Source organism: Bactrocera dorsalis, chromosome 2, assembly GCF_023373825.1.
Source record: "Bactrocera dorsalis isolate Fly_Bdor chromosome 2, ASM2337382v1, whole genome shotgun sequence".
In the NCBI taxonomy this organism is placed as follows: domain Eukaryota; kingdom Metazoa; phylum Arthropoda; class Insecta; order Diptera; family Tephritidae; genus Bactrocera; species Bactrocera dorsalis.
Genome location: NC_064304.1, coordinates 103,785,383 through 103,804,767, shown reverse-complemented (window position 1 = coordinate 103,804,767; position 19,385 = coordinate 103,785,383). Strand labels below are relative to the sequence as shown.

General features: G+C 37.8%; 1 protein-coding gene across 4 annotated transcripts in view; it reads right to left on the bottom strand.

Moving 5' to 3' along the window:
• LOC105221983 (dipeptidase 1) overlaps positions 1–19,385 on the bottom strand; it is an 81,615-nt gene that overhangs the window by 9,777 nt on the left and 52,453 nt on the right. For all 4 annotated transcript variants that reach the window (XM_049449071.1, XM_011199132.4, XM_049449070.1 and 1 more), the window contains 6 exons: positions 19,161–19,311; positions 13,727–13,796; positions 9,998–10,174; positions 7,752–7,836; positions 4,027–4,102; positions 2,540–2,678 (listed from right to left, as the gene is read on the bottom strand). In XM_049449071.1, the coding sequence (XP_049305028.1) occupies positions 2,540–2,678; positions 4,027–4,102; positions 7,752–7,836; positions 9,998–10,174; positions 13,727–13,796; positions 19,161–19,311 (698 nt within the window). The remainder of the gene's footprint in view (positions 1–2,539; positions 2,679–4,026; positions 4,103–7,751; positions 7,837–9,997; positions 10,175–13,726; positions 13,797–19,160; positions 19,312–19,385) is intronic.

Here is a 19,385-nt window from a genome sequence, read left to right as displayed (position 1 = left end):
CGTTTTTGGTTTATAAAAGCTTTTTGCAACAAAGAAGCTACTAAAATACATTGCAGGCGAAAGAGGCAGTAGAAGAGAACATAAACAACACATTTTCTTTCGTAAATAGGTCGTCCGATTTCGCAGAAAAGGTCGCAGTGTCAAGCTATCCGTTGCCGTTTTCGGTCACGGACTATTGAGAGGATTTTCAAAATTGTTTGGAAAATGTTTGCTGCAACTACAGGTTAACTTAGGTTAGGTCAAACGCTTGATTCAAAACCGTTGAATTACACCTGAACAGACATACATCCTTTGTGTTACACTTGAACTCTTAAAAGTGGAGCACCAGATTTTGGTAGATCGTAGAAACGTTTTTAGCTCACCATACTATAAATTTCTTAAGGCAGCCAATAGCAATTCTAGTCACTTCGCTAGATTCTCTAAAGTTGTGTCCACCGAGTTACTTTCATCTCAGCCTGACAAAAGCCGTTAATAGACAGAATATTTAATATTTAGCCGCACTACTTGTGCACGTATTGTACAGTCTCCAATAGCACAATATCTGCTTTTTGAGCTGCGCTTACCGAGCTCACTGTAGTTCTATAAGTACAACTATAGAGTGCACGAAGACATTGGAAAACTGACTGGCTTCCTTGCGGATGTAAAAGCGTCTGACAGAATATTTAGCTGCATCGGGTGTGAACCCATTGGGTACTGCCAAGTCAGTAGACTAACAATTGTGGCTTGCCAGTACTTCGAGGGACTTCAAACGGTACACGCTGGTCCAGAAGGATAGAAAAATATCACAGCCGCACAAGTTCTAGCTGTTGACAAGCGCTTGCTGAGCTCTGTGGATGTCCAAAAGTCCAACATAAAAACGCAAGAGGTCAACAGAAAACCGACTTGCTTCCAATCGGCTGAAATTGCGACACTTTCGTTCTTCCGCTACAACAGCAACAACAAAAATCGATGTATCATTTGGAAAATAGTGAGTTAATCAACATAATTTTTTATGGATTTGGCATCACTTCCCTCAACACTCACTAATTTTTAACGACAAAGCGCATTGAAAACTCACAGCCACTAACGCACAGATTGCAATTTAAGCGCTAGCACGCTATAAATATGAAATTTCGCCATTACTTCCTGTCACCCTGTATAAAATTATGCTTGAGTGTGTGTGTGTGTGTGGAAAAGGGTCAAACTTCCTGCCTTAAACCTCAGCAACTTCAACATGTCGGACCCTTGCCAGCATTGCTTAGACACACACATATATACACACACACACACACACATATAGGTATGTGTGCAGCGCGCTCGTCAATGCCATTTGCCCATGTCCTGCTCCATAGCATTACTTTTCTTCCAGCTACAAATTGTAATTGATGAGCAAAAACAAAAAAGTAGAAAAAGAACAGGGACAGTGAAGTGCAGAAACTTGGCAGCAAAAGTAAAATAAAAAACGTAAACAAAACATTTTATCTCAGCTTACATTTTACTTTGGTTTTATGCTTTCGCCTCTCTACATTTCTTCTACCTGTTTGCATACTTAATAATGTAATGGAAAAACAAGCAAAAACAAAAATAAGTAAAGCAATAACAACGACAACAAGCAATCATTGCAGCAGCGCAGGGTAAAAGTGCCGTTTGCTCTGCTTGCAACGGAAATATGCACGACATGGTGAAATCTTTCAGTTTTCAGACGGACTTAAATGACTTTCTTGCTTGCTGCTTCTACAACCAATTATTCCACTTCAATTTAGTGCCGGCGCTGGCTTTTTTCTTTAACTTGAATTTTATTCTTATTTTTTTTTTTAATTCTTTTTTATATTTTTTTTTATTTTTTCAATTTTAATTTTTATTTTTTGTTAAATTTTTTTTTTATTCTTGTTCTTGTTGTTTGCATACTGATAACTGTTTTTTGCCATAAATTTTGCATCTGCACCGTTATTAGTTTTCCACTTGTTTTGGCATAATTAACGAAGTGCACACGACTACTCACACACACACATACATATAAACATATTGATTATGCTGAACTCACAGTTAGAGTTATTTGATTTAGTTTTCTGGGATGTGTTTTGCGTGGCAGCGTTGCTTTTGCGCTTTTACCGTAAACTTGATTAATTACTCTTCGGTTGAATCTCGGATTTCTAAGTTTTCATTTTTTGCTACTTTTGCGTTTATTTCTGTCTTTCGAAGTGTTTGTTGTTTTTTTCTTAGTTTTTATTTCTATTTCTGTTTTTGTTTCTATTTTTAAGTTTCTTTTGTTTTTGTTTTAGTTTTATTTTTTTTCAAAATTTTTTTTTCTTCTAAGTTTCTCTTTATCTCTAAGTTTCTCTTATATTTCCAAGTTTCTCTTTTTTCTAAGTTTGCATTTGTGTGTTTTCAAAGTTTTTTTCTAAGTTTTTGCTTTTTCCTGTTTTTCTAAGTTTTTCTAAGTTTTTTGCTTGGAATTTTTAATGTGCTTAGTTGTGAATTAATTAACCGTTTGATTGCATGGCGTGGTCGGCACGGGTGGACTTATTTCAGTTTTAGCATCCTTCAACTGTTTACTTACCGCTTCGACTTCTTTGAAAACGCGTATTAAGTTCTTCCCCGCCACTTTCGCTATATCCGCCTCGGTCCACTTATCGGACTCGAGCAGTGCCGCAAACAGATGTGGATATTTCGAAACGTCCTCCAGTCCCTTGGGTACGCTGCGTTGCGTGCGCATTCATATATAAAGAGATTAGATAAAAGAAATAAATAATTTAATATAAAATTTACATTTTTTAACATAATTATGATAATTCAGCTAAGAAAATCAACATATTAATTACACACAGAACAAACGGACAACTCCCAGGACTTATTGGAAGACCTAGTGAGTGTGCGTTTTCGAAGCTTTAAGGACAAGGTAAGCGCCTCTTATAAGCTTGTCCAAAGAGTAGCACGTATATACAAAGGGCAGATCAGTAGAGACTGTACTCCGTTCACTGATATTTAAAATCGAAAAGGCTGTTGAATATAAGGACATTTCTGGAGCGTTCAACAACGTCTTTAGGGAATCTGTTCTGTATCCAGTCAATGGGTGTTAATCCTGCTATACAACGCTGGATCGGAAGCCTGTTGGCCTCTGGACGAACTTGAAATGTGGCATGTGTGGAATTCGCTCTAATAGTTATATACACCATTTACTTTAAGTCCGCAGAAAACGAACTTATAATAAAAATAATAGTTCGAAAGGCTTTCATGTAGAGCTCTTCTATTAAGACTCTTAATAAAGATATTAGACGAGGTGAGACTTTGTTTTGAAATGTGCTCATTCGTAAGAACAACTTCTATCTATCCCTCTATCTTATTTAAGCGGGTACTATCAGGCGTTCCTTGACATAACAGAACTCTCCAACAATATAGAAATAGGCAGGATTCTTCATTCTCTGTCACATGGCGGGATGGAGGGCACGATCGCAGCCTTTATACAAAGTGATTATATCATCGAATGGCTCAACGACACAAACAAGCCACGTAAGCAGAGGCGCTCCAGGATGTGTCCTTCTCCACTTTTATAGTTGGTGGCGTTGAATGTAATAATTCTCAATAGAGGAAGAGTCTAAGCAGTAGCGTATGCAGACAAAATAGTGCTGATGGTATCTGGGCTGCTTCCTTCCACAATCAGTGAGATTATGGTAATTTCCCTACGAAGATTACATCTATGTGCTACGACCAACGGACTATATGTTAACGCTAGTAAAACAGCCGATTTCATCCGATCCACATATATTTATATGGTATCTATATAACGTTTGAGAGAAAACTTAAAAGTATATTGATCTTAATGATCAATTATTTCTCACTAAGTCAGTCCTATAATTTCACTACTGAAAGTAATTTGTATAAACGAGTAAATGAGAACATTATTGATTATATAAAAGATGGTGAAGCTAAACCAAAAATCAATTTATATAATTTATGTTAATTGTAAAACTTCGTTTTAGGTTATGCCTTCATATAAATATATATCTTCAACAGTTAGCAGTAACATAAATACATTAAAATACTTACAGATTAACACCATCGTAACCCGCACCAATGCCGACGTGATCCACACCGGCAACTTCCCTTATGTGATTTATGTGCACTGAAATTGAAATGATACAACAACAAAAACAATATAATTATTATTAATAAGAAAATATTATGAAATAATGATGAATCAGCTAAAGAAGAAAAATATTATTACAGTGGAGCCACAATCTATTTGAAATAAAAATCGCTACATTGATTATGTATACGCCATGTAGCCCAACATTTTAGTTGAACGTCAGACGGTCATTATGTTTGGTGGCTATATACTAGAGTAATCCGATCAGAACAATTTGTTCGGAGATTGTAACGTTGTTTTGGACAATAAGCCATGCCAAATTTCATGAAGGTATCTTATCTAATAAACAATTTTCCATACAACATCTTGATTTTGATCGATCACTTGACAACGATTTGCCATAGTGGTTCGATAACGGCCGTTTGGACAAATAAGACAAATAAGCATTAACTAGGGAAGAAAAAGAACGTAAGAAAGATTATCGATCGGATCGATATCTCAAATCAGATTCACTTATATACAAACGGACATGGCGAAATCGACTCAGCTCGTCAGGATGATAATTTCTATATATACTTGTATACTTTGAAGGGTTCCGAATTTAAATCATGTAAGCATTTTTTTGTAGACTACACTAATTGTTGTGTAATAAACATAACTAATTAGCTTTTCACTGGATTTCAATAGGTTACTCATACGCACGGTTGTGCTACCTTAAAACAGTCATAAGTTTGTGGGGTGCTTTAACGAGTAATACCTTTATGAAAATCTTTCAAATTTATCCTAAAAGTGTACACAAGGCAAACCTTAAACTATTTCTTGTCATATCATAGTTGCCATATTTTTATATACATACATACATATACATATGTATAATGGAAATTAAAAATAAATTTATTAAATTGCTCTGCTGGAAATTATGATTTATGCCAATAAATATTTGGTTAGACATAACAATGCTGGATGTTAGTCAAAAACATATTTCATTTTTATTCACGATAAATTATGCACACAAATGCCATCAGTATTTAATATTTGCTTAATTTAGACAAATACCGAAATGCTTAAAACCATTAAATAGACTGATCCACTAACCAAATTAGCTAATTCTCGCAATAAAATCGCAATAAAATTTATGTGCTTGTTACGTGCATGCATGTGTTCTATGTTTTTATATAACATTAGGGTGAGTTGTATTTCCCAAAGCAGATTTTTTGTTTTGCAAACGCCACCTGAAGTTGCAGTGATAGCCCTCAAAGGTTTTATACAACGTTAAGAAGCTCTTTATTTTCAATTTACTAAACCGTGCTTAGATCATCAGAATTTTCCCATTTATGTAACATGCGATTTTTTGATAATTTGCAGCAAATATTTCATCTCCAAAGCGAAAGTACTTTAAACTTTTCTTCAAAAGGTGTATTCATGATTGTTTTTTTTTATAAAAAACAAGTTTTTCAACTTATATGCAGTTAAATTTATGCATCAAAGGTACAGTATGCAAAAAGTACACCATGACGTATGAACAACTGCATGCAAATGTAGTACATCTTGTCGTATGAGCAACTCAATTCAGATGTAAAACACCTTGTCGTATGAGTAACTGCAATAATTTGTAGTACACCCAGTCGTATGAGTAACTACATTCATATCTAGTACACCCAGTCGTATAAGCAACACATCATTTGTGAGACACTCAATACATTTGAGATCTGACTTTAACCGCGTATAACTTTTAAACTAGTAATGCTACGGAAAAAATCCTTAATCCTTTTTTGTAGAGCGGAAAATTTTGCAGTCAAATATTATTTTCTGAAGGTTGTAAATTGACTTTTTAATGCAAAGTATCAAAAAATCTCATCGTACTACTGTGATCAAATTGAAAGGTAAATTTTTTTTTTGTATATCGCGTGTTTTTCGAATTGGTAGATTTTTTTCTGTAAGTTGCTAGTACTGCTTGTGACATCTATGCTAAATTTCACGTCAAAATATTCATTAGTATGTAACTCGTCGTTTTGTGAGTCTCTAAAAGTAAAGTCTTCGATTTTTGCTGTCTGAATTTATTGAACAAAAAAGTGCGATAATGCATCATCTCATACCGCATTGGTTATTCGTGATCGCTTCGCCATATTTTCGACCAATATCCTGCCGCAACCACCGTATTCGCCTGATTTATCTTCGTACAAATTCTGGCTATTCAGCAAATTCACAAAACCACTCCGAGGACAACGTTTTGACTCAATTGAAGATATGTATATGTATGTATGTAAAAGCTAAATCGAAGAAAGCTCTAATCTTGTTATGATGTCTTGTCAAATGAAAAAGATTTATATTCAAGCACCTTACTCCGAGCGCTCTGTTTATATGGCAGCCATATGCTATAGTAATGCAATATTTGCCTCTCCGGGAAGTGATCAGCTCATTGATTGTAAAAAGACGAGTGCAAAATTTCAGATCACTAACTCAAAAACCCTAGAATCATTATCGGTAGAATGGGAACGGATCGGTGCTCCTGTTTCTTATTGTGGTCTACTACTAGATAGCTGGGCCACGCAGATGCTCGTCCAACGCTGGGCCAGCACCGGCACCTGTGCGGTTGCTAAAGCCTTCTGGCCCAGAATAGATCGTCGGAGATCCAATGAACTCTTGGTCCTCAGTAAGGCTAACCTCTCATTGTTAGTGGGTCTTTTAACAGGCCACTGTCCTATTGGCCTACATGCGGTAAGAATGGGAATGCCGACTGCAGAAACTGTTTAGAAGAGGATGCGGTAGAAACAAGCCAGCACTTCCTGCTTGACTGTCCCGCTTTTGGGAGGTCAAGACTCAGACACTTGCGGACGCATACCTTTGGACACCCCACCGAATTGGCGGATGTTGAAGTTAAGCGTCTGTGTAACTTTGTATTGGCTACAAAGCGCTTCGCCAATCTTTAAGTCCGAACACGGGAGTTCCATTTCATTGGCATCACAAAGGACTAACTGTTAGTCTACGTGGGATCTTTGATCAGCCATCTTACCTAACCTAACCTAACCTAAATCAAAAACTGAGGCACTAGTTTGGTTATATACAGACGAACGGCTAAATTGACTCAACTGATTCTTTATATATACTTTATAGTGTCTCTAAAGTTTCTTTTTGGGTGTTAGAAACTTCGTGGCAAAACAAATATAACTTGTTCAGCATATAAAAATCAGAATTGAAAATAAAGAACACCCTAATGTATGTATGTATATGTGCTTTTGTTAGTGTGTGTTTGTGCGCCTGTTGTGCAAAACAATTTATGCGACATGCACAGCAATTTGTTGCTTATTAAAATTTTGCATAGCCAATATATTGAGGTTTTGTACAAATTTTAGTTTTATTGCTGTTGTTGTTATTGTACTCCCACTGGATGTCGTTTTAATGCGATACAATATTTTTCTAATTTTTCCTTTACTATTTTTGTTGGCTTTTTGGCATGCATACACAGGCTTCTGTCGCTTTACAACAATACGTGTGTTTGTGTGTGTGCATGCATCGTGCTCTTGGCATATAACAACAGTTGCATCGATTTTGCATTTTATCTGAATATTAATATGATATTGACTTTGGTATTTTATTGCGTATCTGCTACAAAATATGCATAAATTTGTGTGTGTGTGTGTTTGTATGTACGTGTATTGGGTATAAGATACTCATATTTACATACCAATAACATCCTCGAGTGTCGCCTGACTCGAGCAGCTAAGAAAATGTGGATAGAATGCGACCATCACCAGACCGCCGTTGACTGCCTGCAAGGATGCCAAACAAACCAAATGTGTGCATACATACAAATACAAGGCAACTAAAAGCATATATACAATATGTAAATATAGTATATTTATTTAAAACACTTTATATGATTTTGTTTGTAGGTGTGTGTAAGTGTGTGTATGTTGGAAATATGCAGCCTGCTGCAGTTGCCAGTACTTCCGAGCATTCCACGGCACAACAGAGTCATTTTGCGAGCCACGCACACACACATACCCAAATACCTTTACTATGTGTATGTGTGTGTGTGTGCAATGCAAACAGAGATAAGGGTAGATCAAATCGTCTGCACTGGTTAAGTGTGTCCTTCACAAAATTTAAGCGCTACGAATTTTTTAAAATACTCCTCTGAGGCAGCGACCAACATTTAACGTTCGCACACACATACATACATGAATATATATATATATATATGTGTGGCATGCCACGAATGCACCTACAACGCTTTACGCTCACCATGCATCAGCCAAGCAGTCAACTAACTAACCAATTGATTGGGAAAGAGGACACTCGAGAGTAAAGTTGCGCGTTGCTCACTTTCCGCTGTGAAGTTGGTTGCATGAATGCAATATTTTACTGTTTTTATACCGCAAAAATACCTATCTATGCACATGTTTGTATGGTGTGTGCTTATAGTACGCAAGCGTACAAGAACAGTGCGATAGGCCATTGAGTTTTTATGCTTACCGCGTTGCCATCTTAAATACAACAATGCGGTCCACTTAGATGGAACTTAGAGCCTTGAGCACGCTTTTTCAAATTGCTGGACAATCTAGAAATGCGGTGTTCTGGAGTTTCCTATTCTATGTCGAAAAACCGACAGTTAGCGCAAGGGACTATGGCCATGTTGAACAAGTGATACCTGAGACTGAAGTACCTTTTACTGAGGGCGACAAGAAGACGGAATTTGTCTCGGGGGAGGTTTATAATATCTCTAAACCTTGCAAGGTTCTAATCCCCTAAAAGTAGTTTGGCGTAGCGCATTCCTGGTGCCAGTGCTGTTCTCTCCCCACACTCTCCTCTATGAATGGTTGCGTTCCCATCATCTTGGAAGCTGCCGCAGAGCGGGCTAGTTCTTCGGCCAGCTCATTGCCGGCTATCCCTTTATGCCCAGGCACCCAGATCAGGTGTACATAGTTGCAAGTTGATAGGCGGTTCAGCTTTTCTATACACTCCTTCAATAATAGCGATTTGACTTCATAGCCTGAGATCGCTTTTAGTGCCTCTTCACTATCACCGCAGAGTATAGCGATACGCTTGTTGCGATAGTTTCAATGGAGATGCTTTCGAGTCGTCAGTCGTCTGGATAGTAGCTCCAGCTTAGAATCACTTCAGTCCGTCTTATTGCTGAGAGTACCTGTAACTCTAAGCTTCTTTGTAAAGTTTACCCTCTTCGTGGCCTTCTCTTCCCTTGGAAAAAGGCCCAAGGTGTGTCTTCTCTCAAGGCCTTCATCTGTTGAGACGACATTATCTTCGCTTTGTCAAAACCCTCAGCTGCCATAAGCAGCTTGGTATGTGTGTCTGCCTGTTTGATCACTAGATACATGACCGAAGACTGTGTTGCATTCAATGCTCAGTAACCGCTCCATAAGTGACAATAGACCTTACGATCATGGTATATGGCCACCTGATGATACCGGACTTGCAGCTCCAGGATCTACCGGCTAGGCGTCTGCATATCATGAGTGACTTGGTGGCTCTGGACTGCGTTAATTCCACCAGTTTTTCGTGTCAACGCCAATAAAGAAGAAGTTATATTTTCAATAAATATGCCGAAAAAACTCAGTGACTTGTCAAGCCACACTCGTACTTTCGCGCATCTCCTAAAGGTATATTTTTTTATTTAGATAAGTGTGTGCGCGGCCGCAAAATATTTTCCCTCTGCGGGCTCAATCGAGAAGAACCCACCGGTGAGTAGTTATACTGGCGCATTGCTCGTAACTTGCTCGCAAAATGAATTCAAATGCAATGGCATGAAAATGAAATGCCAAACTAGTAAAAGTAGTGAAAATTGCGAAAAACAAAAACAACACTAAGATATATGGGGAGTAATACTAAAAAACTAAAAACAAAAAAAAAAACAGCAACGGCATGTAAAAACTTGTGTTAAATGGCGAAAATACAAGAATGGCAAAAACTTACAATTTTCTGCAGGACATGATCTGGCACATTGCGCGAACTGTTGCATATGGCATGCGCGGAGGAATGCGAGAATATCACAGGCGCCTTCGAAGTGCTCAACGCGTCCAACATTGTGGGCACCGAGACGTGCGACAGGTCGACAATCATGCCCAGTCGATTCATTTCATGCACCACCAACTAAGTTGCAGCAACGAGTCGGCGAAAAATATGAAAAGAGACGAGAAATGTAAGCAAAAATATAAATCAGCGTAGCAAAAACAAAACAAACAAACACATCGAAAAAAAATGCAATGCAGCGACAAAAATTGGTTTGGTGAGCTGGAAAAAATACGCTGTTGCAAACTGTGTAAGAACGAGCAGATAATGGAGGAAATTAATGGAAGGTGTGTGTGTGTGTGTGTGTATGTGTGCTTAGGAATGAATTTTCAATGAGTTATGTGATTTGAAAGTCGAATAAGAAACAAATATTGGCGAAGGCGGAAATAAATTTTAATGAACGAAAATTCTTTTTTTGTATAATATACTTCAATAAAATCAATATTGATATTGTTTTTTCTTTTGCAACTAAATTTGGTCAGAAAATGTTTAACTTTTAATTTTTTTTATTTTCTATAAATATTAAACTTATTTTAATATAAAGGAAAAAACCCATCTATATCCCTCTAATTTGAAAAATGCTTGTGGTCGGAAAGCATTGTTTTACAGACGATAAGGCCACGCTGTTTTCCGAAAAAATTTAGCGAGTTTAGAACCAATCATTCTTTTACATTTCTTCGACCCAAAAGATCTTTCAAAATGGTTTTCACAGATCTCTCCAGTGGTCCAAAGATGCCAGTAAGATCTCTGACTGTTAAATGTTAATTCTGAAGAACCAACTCCTTTATTTTATTGACGTATTGATCATCAGTTGATGTTGTTGGCTGTCCTGGAGGAGATTCGTCGCCAACGTGTTCTCGACCCTCTTTGAATATAATAGTTTCTCACGACAAACAATTATCAGCAAATGCTTTTTACAACATTTTGAATACTTCAGCACCAGAAATTTGATTCCGCATACAAAATTCAATGGGACTGCTTTGTTGAATAATTTAACTCATCGCTAAAACGCCGAACGCACTTTGTCTACTTTAGAAAGACACGCGCATTCAAAGCCACTTATGGCCATTTTGATGTGGCTTAGATGTCACTGACAGTCATCAATATTTTGTTGTTGAGTTCGTTAGTGAACTCTTTAGACCTAACCGCAACAAATGTTAATGATAATACTCATACTCTGGTAAACTTTACATAGGAAAACATTAAGAATCACCTATTCTTAAAAACCTCTTTAAAATATTTTTCTCTAAACTGTAACTGCCTCTCTTTTAATTTCAAATTTTTTAACCTTTATTCACGCTTATGTGCCATAAGACATATGAACAAGTAGAGAGCGAGTTTTAAGTTGACTCTGAACGTCTAAAGGAAATTTTTTCGGAGCTTCGACATTGACCAGCGAAGGGTATCTGCTGTTAAAATAAATACTTTTTACAACTTCTGACCCTATTTCGGCCGAGCTTTGCGGTATTGACCACATCTTCGGAATAACCGTAAAGTTCGAATGTTTGTAGAAAGATGCGACTTTATGCTAGAATTAAAATCAATATATTTGGGCCGACTTGTTACCTATAATAATATTTAATTCAAAAACACAAAGTTTCTAAAGACTTCATTTATAAGGATCCTAAAACTTAGAGACCTAAACCATAAGTAATTATTTCGAAATTGGTATTAACAATGCCAATGCTCGTGAAGATGAAAAACTTGGCTCTGTGTTGTTCTACTAAAGGGTGATTTTTTAAGAGCTTGATAACTTTTTTTTAAAAAAAAACGCATAAAATTTGCAAAATCTCATCGGTTCTTTATTTGAAACGTTAGATTGGTTCATGACATTTACTTTTTGAAGATAATTTCATTTAAATGTTGACCGCGGCTGCGTCTTAGGTGGTCCATTCGGAAAGTCCAATTTTGGGCAACTTTTTCGAGCATTTCGGCCGGAATAGCCCGAATTTCTTCGGAAATGTTGTCTTCCAAAGCTGGAATAGTTGCTGGCTTATTTCTGTAGACTTTAGACTTGACGTAGCCCCACAAAAAATAGTCTAAAGGCGTTAAATCGCATGATCTTGGTGGCCAACTTACGGGTCCATTTCTTGAGATGAATTGTTGTCCGAAGTTTTCCCTCAAAATGGCCATAGAATCGCGAGCTGTGTGGCATGTAGCGCCATCTTGTTGAAACCACATGTCAACCAAGTTCAGTTCTTCCATTTTTGGCAACAAAAAAGTTTGTTAGCATCGAACGATAGCGATCGCCATTCACCGTAACGTTGCGTCCAACAGCATCTTTGAAAAAAATACGGTCCAATGATTCCACCAGCGTACAAACCACACCAAACAGTGCATTTTTCGGGATGCATGGGCAGTTCTTGAACGGCTTCTGGTTGCTCTTCACCCCAAATGCGGCAATTTTGCTTATTTACGTAGCCATTCAACCAGAAATGAGCCTCATCGCTGAACAAAATTTGTCGGACGTAAAGCGCGAAACACATTTCGAACCGAACACTGATTTTGGTAATAAAATTCAATGATTTGCAAGCGTTGCTCGTTAGTAAGTCTATTCATGATGAAATGTCAAAGCATACTGAGCATCTTTCTCTTTGACACCATGTCTGAAATCCCACGTGATCTGTCAAATACTAATGCATGAAAATCCTAACCTCAAAAAAATCACCCGTTACATAGTAAATGACTCACCAAGTAAAACCTTGGTTTACCGGAAAGTATTTTATTCATACATAATTCAAAAAATGTGCAACCAAGGTCATCTAGAAGAGTATTTACAGTAAAATTGAAAATTCAGGTCTTTTAAGCATAATTTAAGTATAATAGTAAGGCTTTGCTATGCGAGTTTCTAGTAAAGCCGTCTCAACTTAGCTGCTTGTTGGTCTTTGATACTAAGTTGTTATATGATACTTTGTCCGTCACGTATTTATGGAAAGCTCTGATTTGTTTTCGACTGACTGATTCAGTTAGAAAGATATATTTCTGTCTCCTCTTAATGGAAATTTCAAGTTTGATGGAACACTGTTTGACCGCTCAATCAATTGAATTCAACATTTTCGCTACTGAGCTTATCACCGTAATATTAAGGAAATTGGTTTCGTTAACAGCGTGAAAGGCGATATAAAGATCAGAGTTATTCGCTAATAGTTCGTTTTATTAGAGCAGCAAGGCATCTCGATACAGTAAAGGTGTTTTTATTATGCTTCGCGTTTAAGTACTTGTAGCCAAGGAAAGAAGGTTGCGGCTGACCTAGTGATTATAAACCTTTCAGCGAATACTGAATTTTGGATGGTTAGACTAACGGAAATTTTCACGGACTTTAGAATTACATCAAAATTACATTAAAAAAATATTATAATGAAGTAAAAATATGTAATAAAAAAAAATTGAAATTTTTCATGCTTTTTTTATAGAGTTTTATTAAATATTAAAATTCGTTTTAACAAAATATTCCTCAGCTTTAGCAACGCTTCAAATTGATTACATTTCGTCATTCTGCCGTGAAATTAAAATTATAAGTGGTACAAAAATATAAAAGCAACTGTATTATATTATCCATGTTTTCCTTCCGTTTCTTCAAAAAGCGCATAAATTAACACCGCATGCTCTCCACTTTGCCACGCAATAACTTACCTTGCCGAATTTGGAGAGTCCTCCAATATGTGGATATTTTCCCGGCTCGTCAACCTTACAGCAATCCGCCCTACAAAGGTAAAGCAATAAAAAAGATATATATATATATACAATGATTTACATATATTTGTATGTATGTATACATGTACACGACAGCAAAAACGCCAAATGTGAAATACATTAATCCACATTAAAAACGCGCTGCAAGATGAACACTTCTTCACTTCTGGAAGTGGATTTCTCATCATCATAATTTGAGTGAGCGAACGCCGGCACACATACACACGCAACTTATATGCCAGGGAGTTAAGTGGAGCCTAGCAGAAGAAGTGAAGAAATTTATTTCAATTGAGTGATTTTGTTAGCACTACATTTGAGACTGCTCTCGAACAAGTTTAATGGGGGTTATTTGCGAGCTACCTGGGTGCAAAGCGGCAAAATTCAGGTGCAAAACGGTAGATCGGAAGTACAGGAAATTCTTAATGGAAGTCGATAGAAGAGACTGTAGGAACATTATGAGAATACTAACTGGTACCCGTCTGATGGCGACACACGCCCGCAAGATGGAGCTGACAGATCGAGAAAACTGCAGGAAATGTCTAGCGCAGGGCACCAGGGAAACAATGAAGCATCTTTTGTGCACTTGTCTCGCATTGACAAGACCACGCTGTAAGCGTCCGGGGTCCACACAATGTGATACACTGTAGGAGCTATCGACAGTGAGGCCGCAGACGGCTAAACGATGACTACTTCTCTTGGACTTAGCAAGTAAAGTCCATCTGGTATCATAAATGACCAAGTGGTTTATGCGTGGCTTATTGGCCTACCAGATTAACCTAACCTAACCTAATCCCGAAATATAAAAAGCAACTTAGTAATAAACTCAGGAACCTATCTGCACTCTTCATTGCTTCATTACCAGAATTTTAAACACCTGGCGTTTCTTATATTGGAAATGCTTGCTTCTTTTTTTTGTTAGTAACTATAAAATCGTTTATCACTTCGACAACTCTTACAACGGAAGTAACAACTCGCCATCCTGGAAATATACTTATCTGACAAGCAATCCCGGTAAGTTGGTTTCCTTTAAGCAACACGAGAGAGTCGTTGTAACCGTTTCTGCACTGGGTTGCCTTTTAAAAGACCTTTGGGTGTGCATGTGCGAGCATAATTTCATAGCACATGAACTCATCAAAAAATTTTAAGTATCTACATGGATGCATGTGTCATTGAATAGGTTCATAGCATACGCCTGCCATATATTATTATGGATAATATTTATCACACACCCACAGGCGTATACATATATACATTCTATATATATACATTCCACTGTATTTACATATATGGATTTAAATGCTTCCATTTGGCAAGCCGAAAAGAATTAAAGTTGTACTTCAAAAAGTATTAAAAGATTTGAAGTATCTCAAATCCATCCACCTGTGGACTAATGGGTTCGCAAGGTAAGCGCCATATACTTGTACAAGTTTATTACAGGAAATATTATAAGCAAGGTCGACGGACACCGCAGATATGAAAATGCGCACATTCAACCTTTTTTTTCAGAACGAAGTTAAGCTATATGCGGTAGGTAGCAGTTTGAGGCTCGAACACAGCAAATTATGTTTAAAAGATATTTTTAAGGGCCGTTATGCTCTCAATAAACAATGTGAAATCAGACAACTGGAAATGAAAATATTGAAATCATTACCTCCGCAGCTTAATATTTCTTCAGTTTGCTTTAATAATACAGCAAGTTATCTTTATAATATTTTTACAGGGACACTTGGAGAAGTAAAAGTTCTAAACTTCATCATGAAAGTTACATTGTTGTCTGTCTTGCCTTAAAGCTGCGTTAACGAAGTGAAGTTGTTAATGAAGACACGACCATCCGATTGACTCATTAAAACTTATGCTCTAGTAGAATAATAACGGGTGAACCAAGTAGAGGTACTTTTTTAATAGTCTTTTTTTGACAGATCACGCGTGAGTCGCGTCAAGTTGTCATGTTATTTTGGACATTTTGACATTTCATCGTAGAAAGAATATATTTCGCGCGCTTCGCTTAACTTACAGTCAATATAAACGGCCTACTAAGCGTATTATTTGCAACATCATCACCAATCTTGAGACCCAGCATTCATTATTGTATAACATTAGACCGAATAGACCACGTTCAGCATGCAGTGAATAAAATAAACAGCCGTAGCTGAGAGTGTACACGAAAACCGTGAATAGTCGATCTGTCGCCGTTCGCAGCACCTCGGTGCGACGTACGGAACGACTTGGCGCATTTGCGTCGAGATCTTAAGTTGATAGAGTATAAAAAATAGCATGTGAAAGAATTGTAGACACTAGACCTTCCCAAGCGGCATCGTTTCGCTCTATGGACTCTTGAAAAGTTCCAAAAAGATCCGACGTTTTTCAGCCAAATTTTGTTCAGCGATGCGGTCCATTTCTGGCTCAATGGGTACGTAAACAGTACCGCATTTGGGACGAAAAGCAATCTGAAAAGATTTACATAAGAGCTGCCATTTTATCCAGAAAAAACATCGGTTTTGTGTAGTTTGTGGGCCGGTGAAATCAATGGTCGATATTTCTTCAAAAATGATGCCGGTGAAAAAGTAACCATCAATGACGACCGGTATCGTGCCATGATAACCGACTATTTGATGCCTAAAATTGAAGCTCGTGATCTCATCGACATTCGGTTTTAACAAGACGGCGGCACTTATCCCACATCGCATCAATTAATGGATTTATTGAGAGAACACTTCGATTAGCAGATAGTTTCACGTTTTGTGGCGGTCCATTGGCCACCAAGATCGTTTGATATCATACCTTTAGACTTTTTCCTGTGGGGATATCTAATAAATAAAGTCTATGCGAACAATCTCGCTTTGATTCAGGCCTTGAAGCAAAATATCAAGCGTGTACAAAGGTAGCTAAAACTGATATATACATAAATGACGATTTGTGAGCTATCGTTGACGTCATAATAGCAAAACTCAACTTTCTCCTCGCAGCCATCATAGAAACAATAAAATTTATTTCAATTAATCGGTTTATTGTTTAGGCATTCGGTATGCAATGTGTAAGCTTAATATCAAGTATGCATTATTGTTGGTCAGCGTAATAGGCTTAGCGGCTTAATTTTTCTATGATTATTTCGCTCTCGACCTAGCAGACTATATAGTATGTCTATTATACGTTATATACATATATGTATGTAAAACGTCAGTGAATTTTAATTTGCTTGCATTAAGGCGTTTTTTATTACATAAACTCCTTTGCTGACAAGCGAAAACCGAAAATGAGGCTACAACAATCAGTTACCTCGCATTAATAACTGTTTTGGTTTCATTTTTTGTTCAATGAGCTTATGTATCCGGTATATAACTGTATTCGTGCAGACATGAGAATCTGCGTTATCATAATGGAAAACTATTTCCTCGTGTCTAGTCGTAAATGTTCGGCAATCACTCGCTTTAGTTTGATGTGATGTAGTCCATAGCGAAGCGACGGGGGCCAATGGATTGCCGACTGAGCTATTCAAATACGGCGGCAAAGAACTGATAAGGAGTATGCATCAACTTCTTTGTAATATGGTTGGACGAAAGCATACCCGACGATTGGAATTTAAGTAAAACTTACCGATCAAAACGAGATTAGAGTCGTAAGAAAATCCTCAAGTCGATAGCCGGCAGCACATGGGGAAAAGACAAAGAAACGTTGTTGGTAACATGCAAGGCAATCGAGTGGCCGGTCCTTAACTATGCCGCCCCAATGAGCTCAACTGGATGCAGTGAAACGCAGATGAGGAAGCTACAAACATGTACGAGCCCTGCACTGCGGACTACAATAGGACGCCTCTTTATGTCTCCCATCGAACCCCTGCACAGTGAGCTCCGTATGCTCCCAGTTAAGGAGCATAATGAACTCTTTCTGCTGGGATGCTTTTGCTGAAATTATGCCTGTAAAATTATTTTGTGACCCTTCCCTACAGTCACTTTCTTTGAGAGGAATTTCCTCCTAGGAGTATCAAGTGGTCCTTTCTCAACTACATCGAGGGCATAAAACAATAAGCCAACCAGAATTCGGACGCAACAAACTTAAGACATGCACTGACTGCTATTCAACGTGGAATCCTTAACACCTTTACCGACTTGAGTGAATACTTGGAGTCAAATCACCACCCATTGCAGACAAAGCGTTTGAGTTGGCTCGAGATTTAAAAGCAATCCTTGCCCTGCTTCGTTGTGGATATCGTAGCAAGTTAAATTCCTACTTATCCAGCATCGGTGATATATCAAACATATGTCCAACGTACAACGAGTCCCCGCAGTCCCCTCTTTCAATGACTTGCTAATCCTTCACTTCTGGACCCCTCCCCGACAACTTATCTACTCCTTACAATCCTAATGGGAATTAGGTATCCAACAACAACATTGCAATTTAAGTGTTCTGGAATCTGCCTCATATAAGGTTCTATCGAGCGTCTTGTGTGATTAAAGCCCACCGTCAACAAACTGATTGGAACTTGTCACTATGGCTTTAGGCCTGGGAAATCAACTACTGACTAGATATTCACTCTGCCCCAAATCTTGGAAAAGACCCATGAAAAGTGAATCGACACAGACTACTTCTTTGTCGATTTTAAGGAAGCTTTTGACAGCTAACTTTATGCCGTTATGACTGAATTTGGTCTCCCGGCAAAACTAATAGGGCTGTGTAAGCTGACGTTGAGCAATACCCAAAGCTCCGCCAGGATCGGGAATGACCTCTCCGAGCCGTTCGATACCAAACGAGGTTTCAGACAAGGCAACTCCCTACCGTGCGACTTCTTCAATGTCGATTAAATCAACTTCTTGTAAGGGACATTTTGTATTTATGAAGAGTTCTAAGCCTTCGGTACGAACGAAGTTAATGTATTTTCTTGTTTTTATTATTATTTTCCACATTTCTACTTTCCATATAGCCCCAACTCCTCTACGTGCTAACAAATTCGACTATTTATGCATTGAATTGGCGCTTCAAATCTAATACGCTTACACTTTCTTTTACATTCAGAGTTTGGCATATTTTGCGACCCTTCTCAAGCGCACACACACACACATACAAATACAAAAATTAAATGGAAAAAATTGCGAATATTTGTACGTTGTGGGCAACCAAAATAATAAAAAAAACGGCTTTACACATTGTGAAACAAGTTTGTATATTCATGTGTGTATGTGTGCTTCCAACTGACGGCACCCACTCACACACACACCCATAGACATGTGAACAAATATATTTTTTATGCCTGCATAGATTTCTGAAATTCCCACAAAATACCCAACATATCCTTATTTACATATATAAAAACATGCAAGCACATACCCACTTACATACACACATGTACATATATGTACATGCACACACACATGCTTACCATGGCGTATTGCAGGTGTGCGTCAGTGTCAAATAGCGCGCGCCAAGCTGATAGAACATACGTAAAACGCTGAGGCTGGTGCCAATCGAATGGCCACCCTCCACCCCAATCAGGCTGGCAATTTTTCCACTTTTGTGCACCTCTTCAATTCCTGAAAGTACAACACAAACAAAAATATTGATAAAATGGTGGCAATACTTGGAAGTGAAAGCGTGTCAAAAGAAA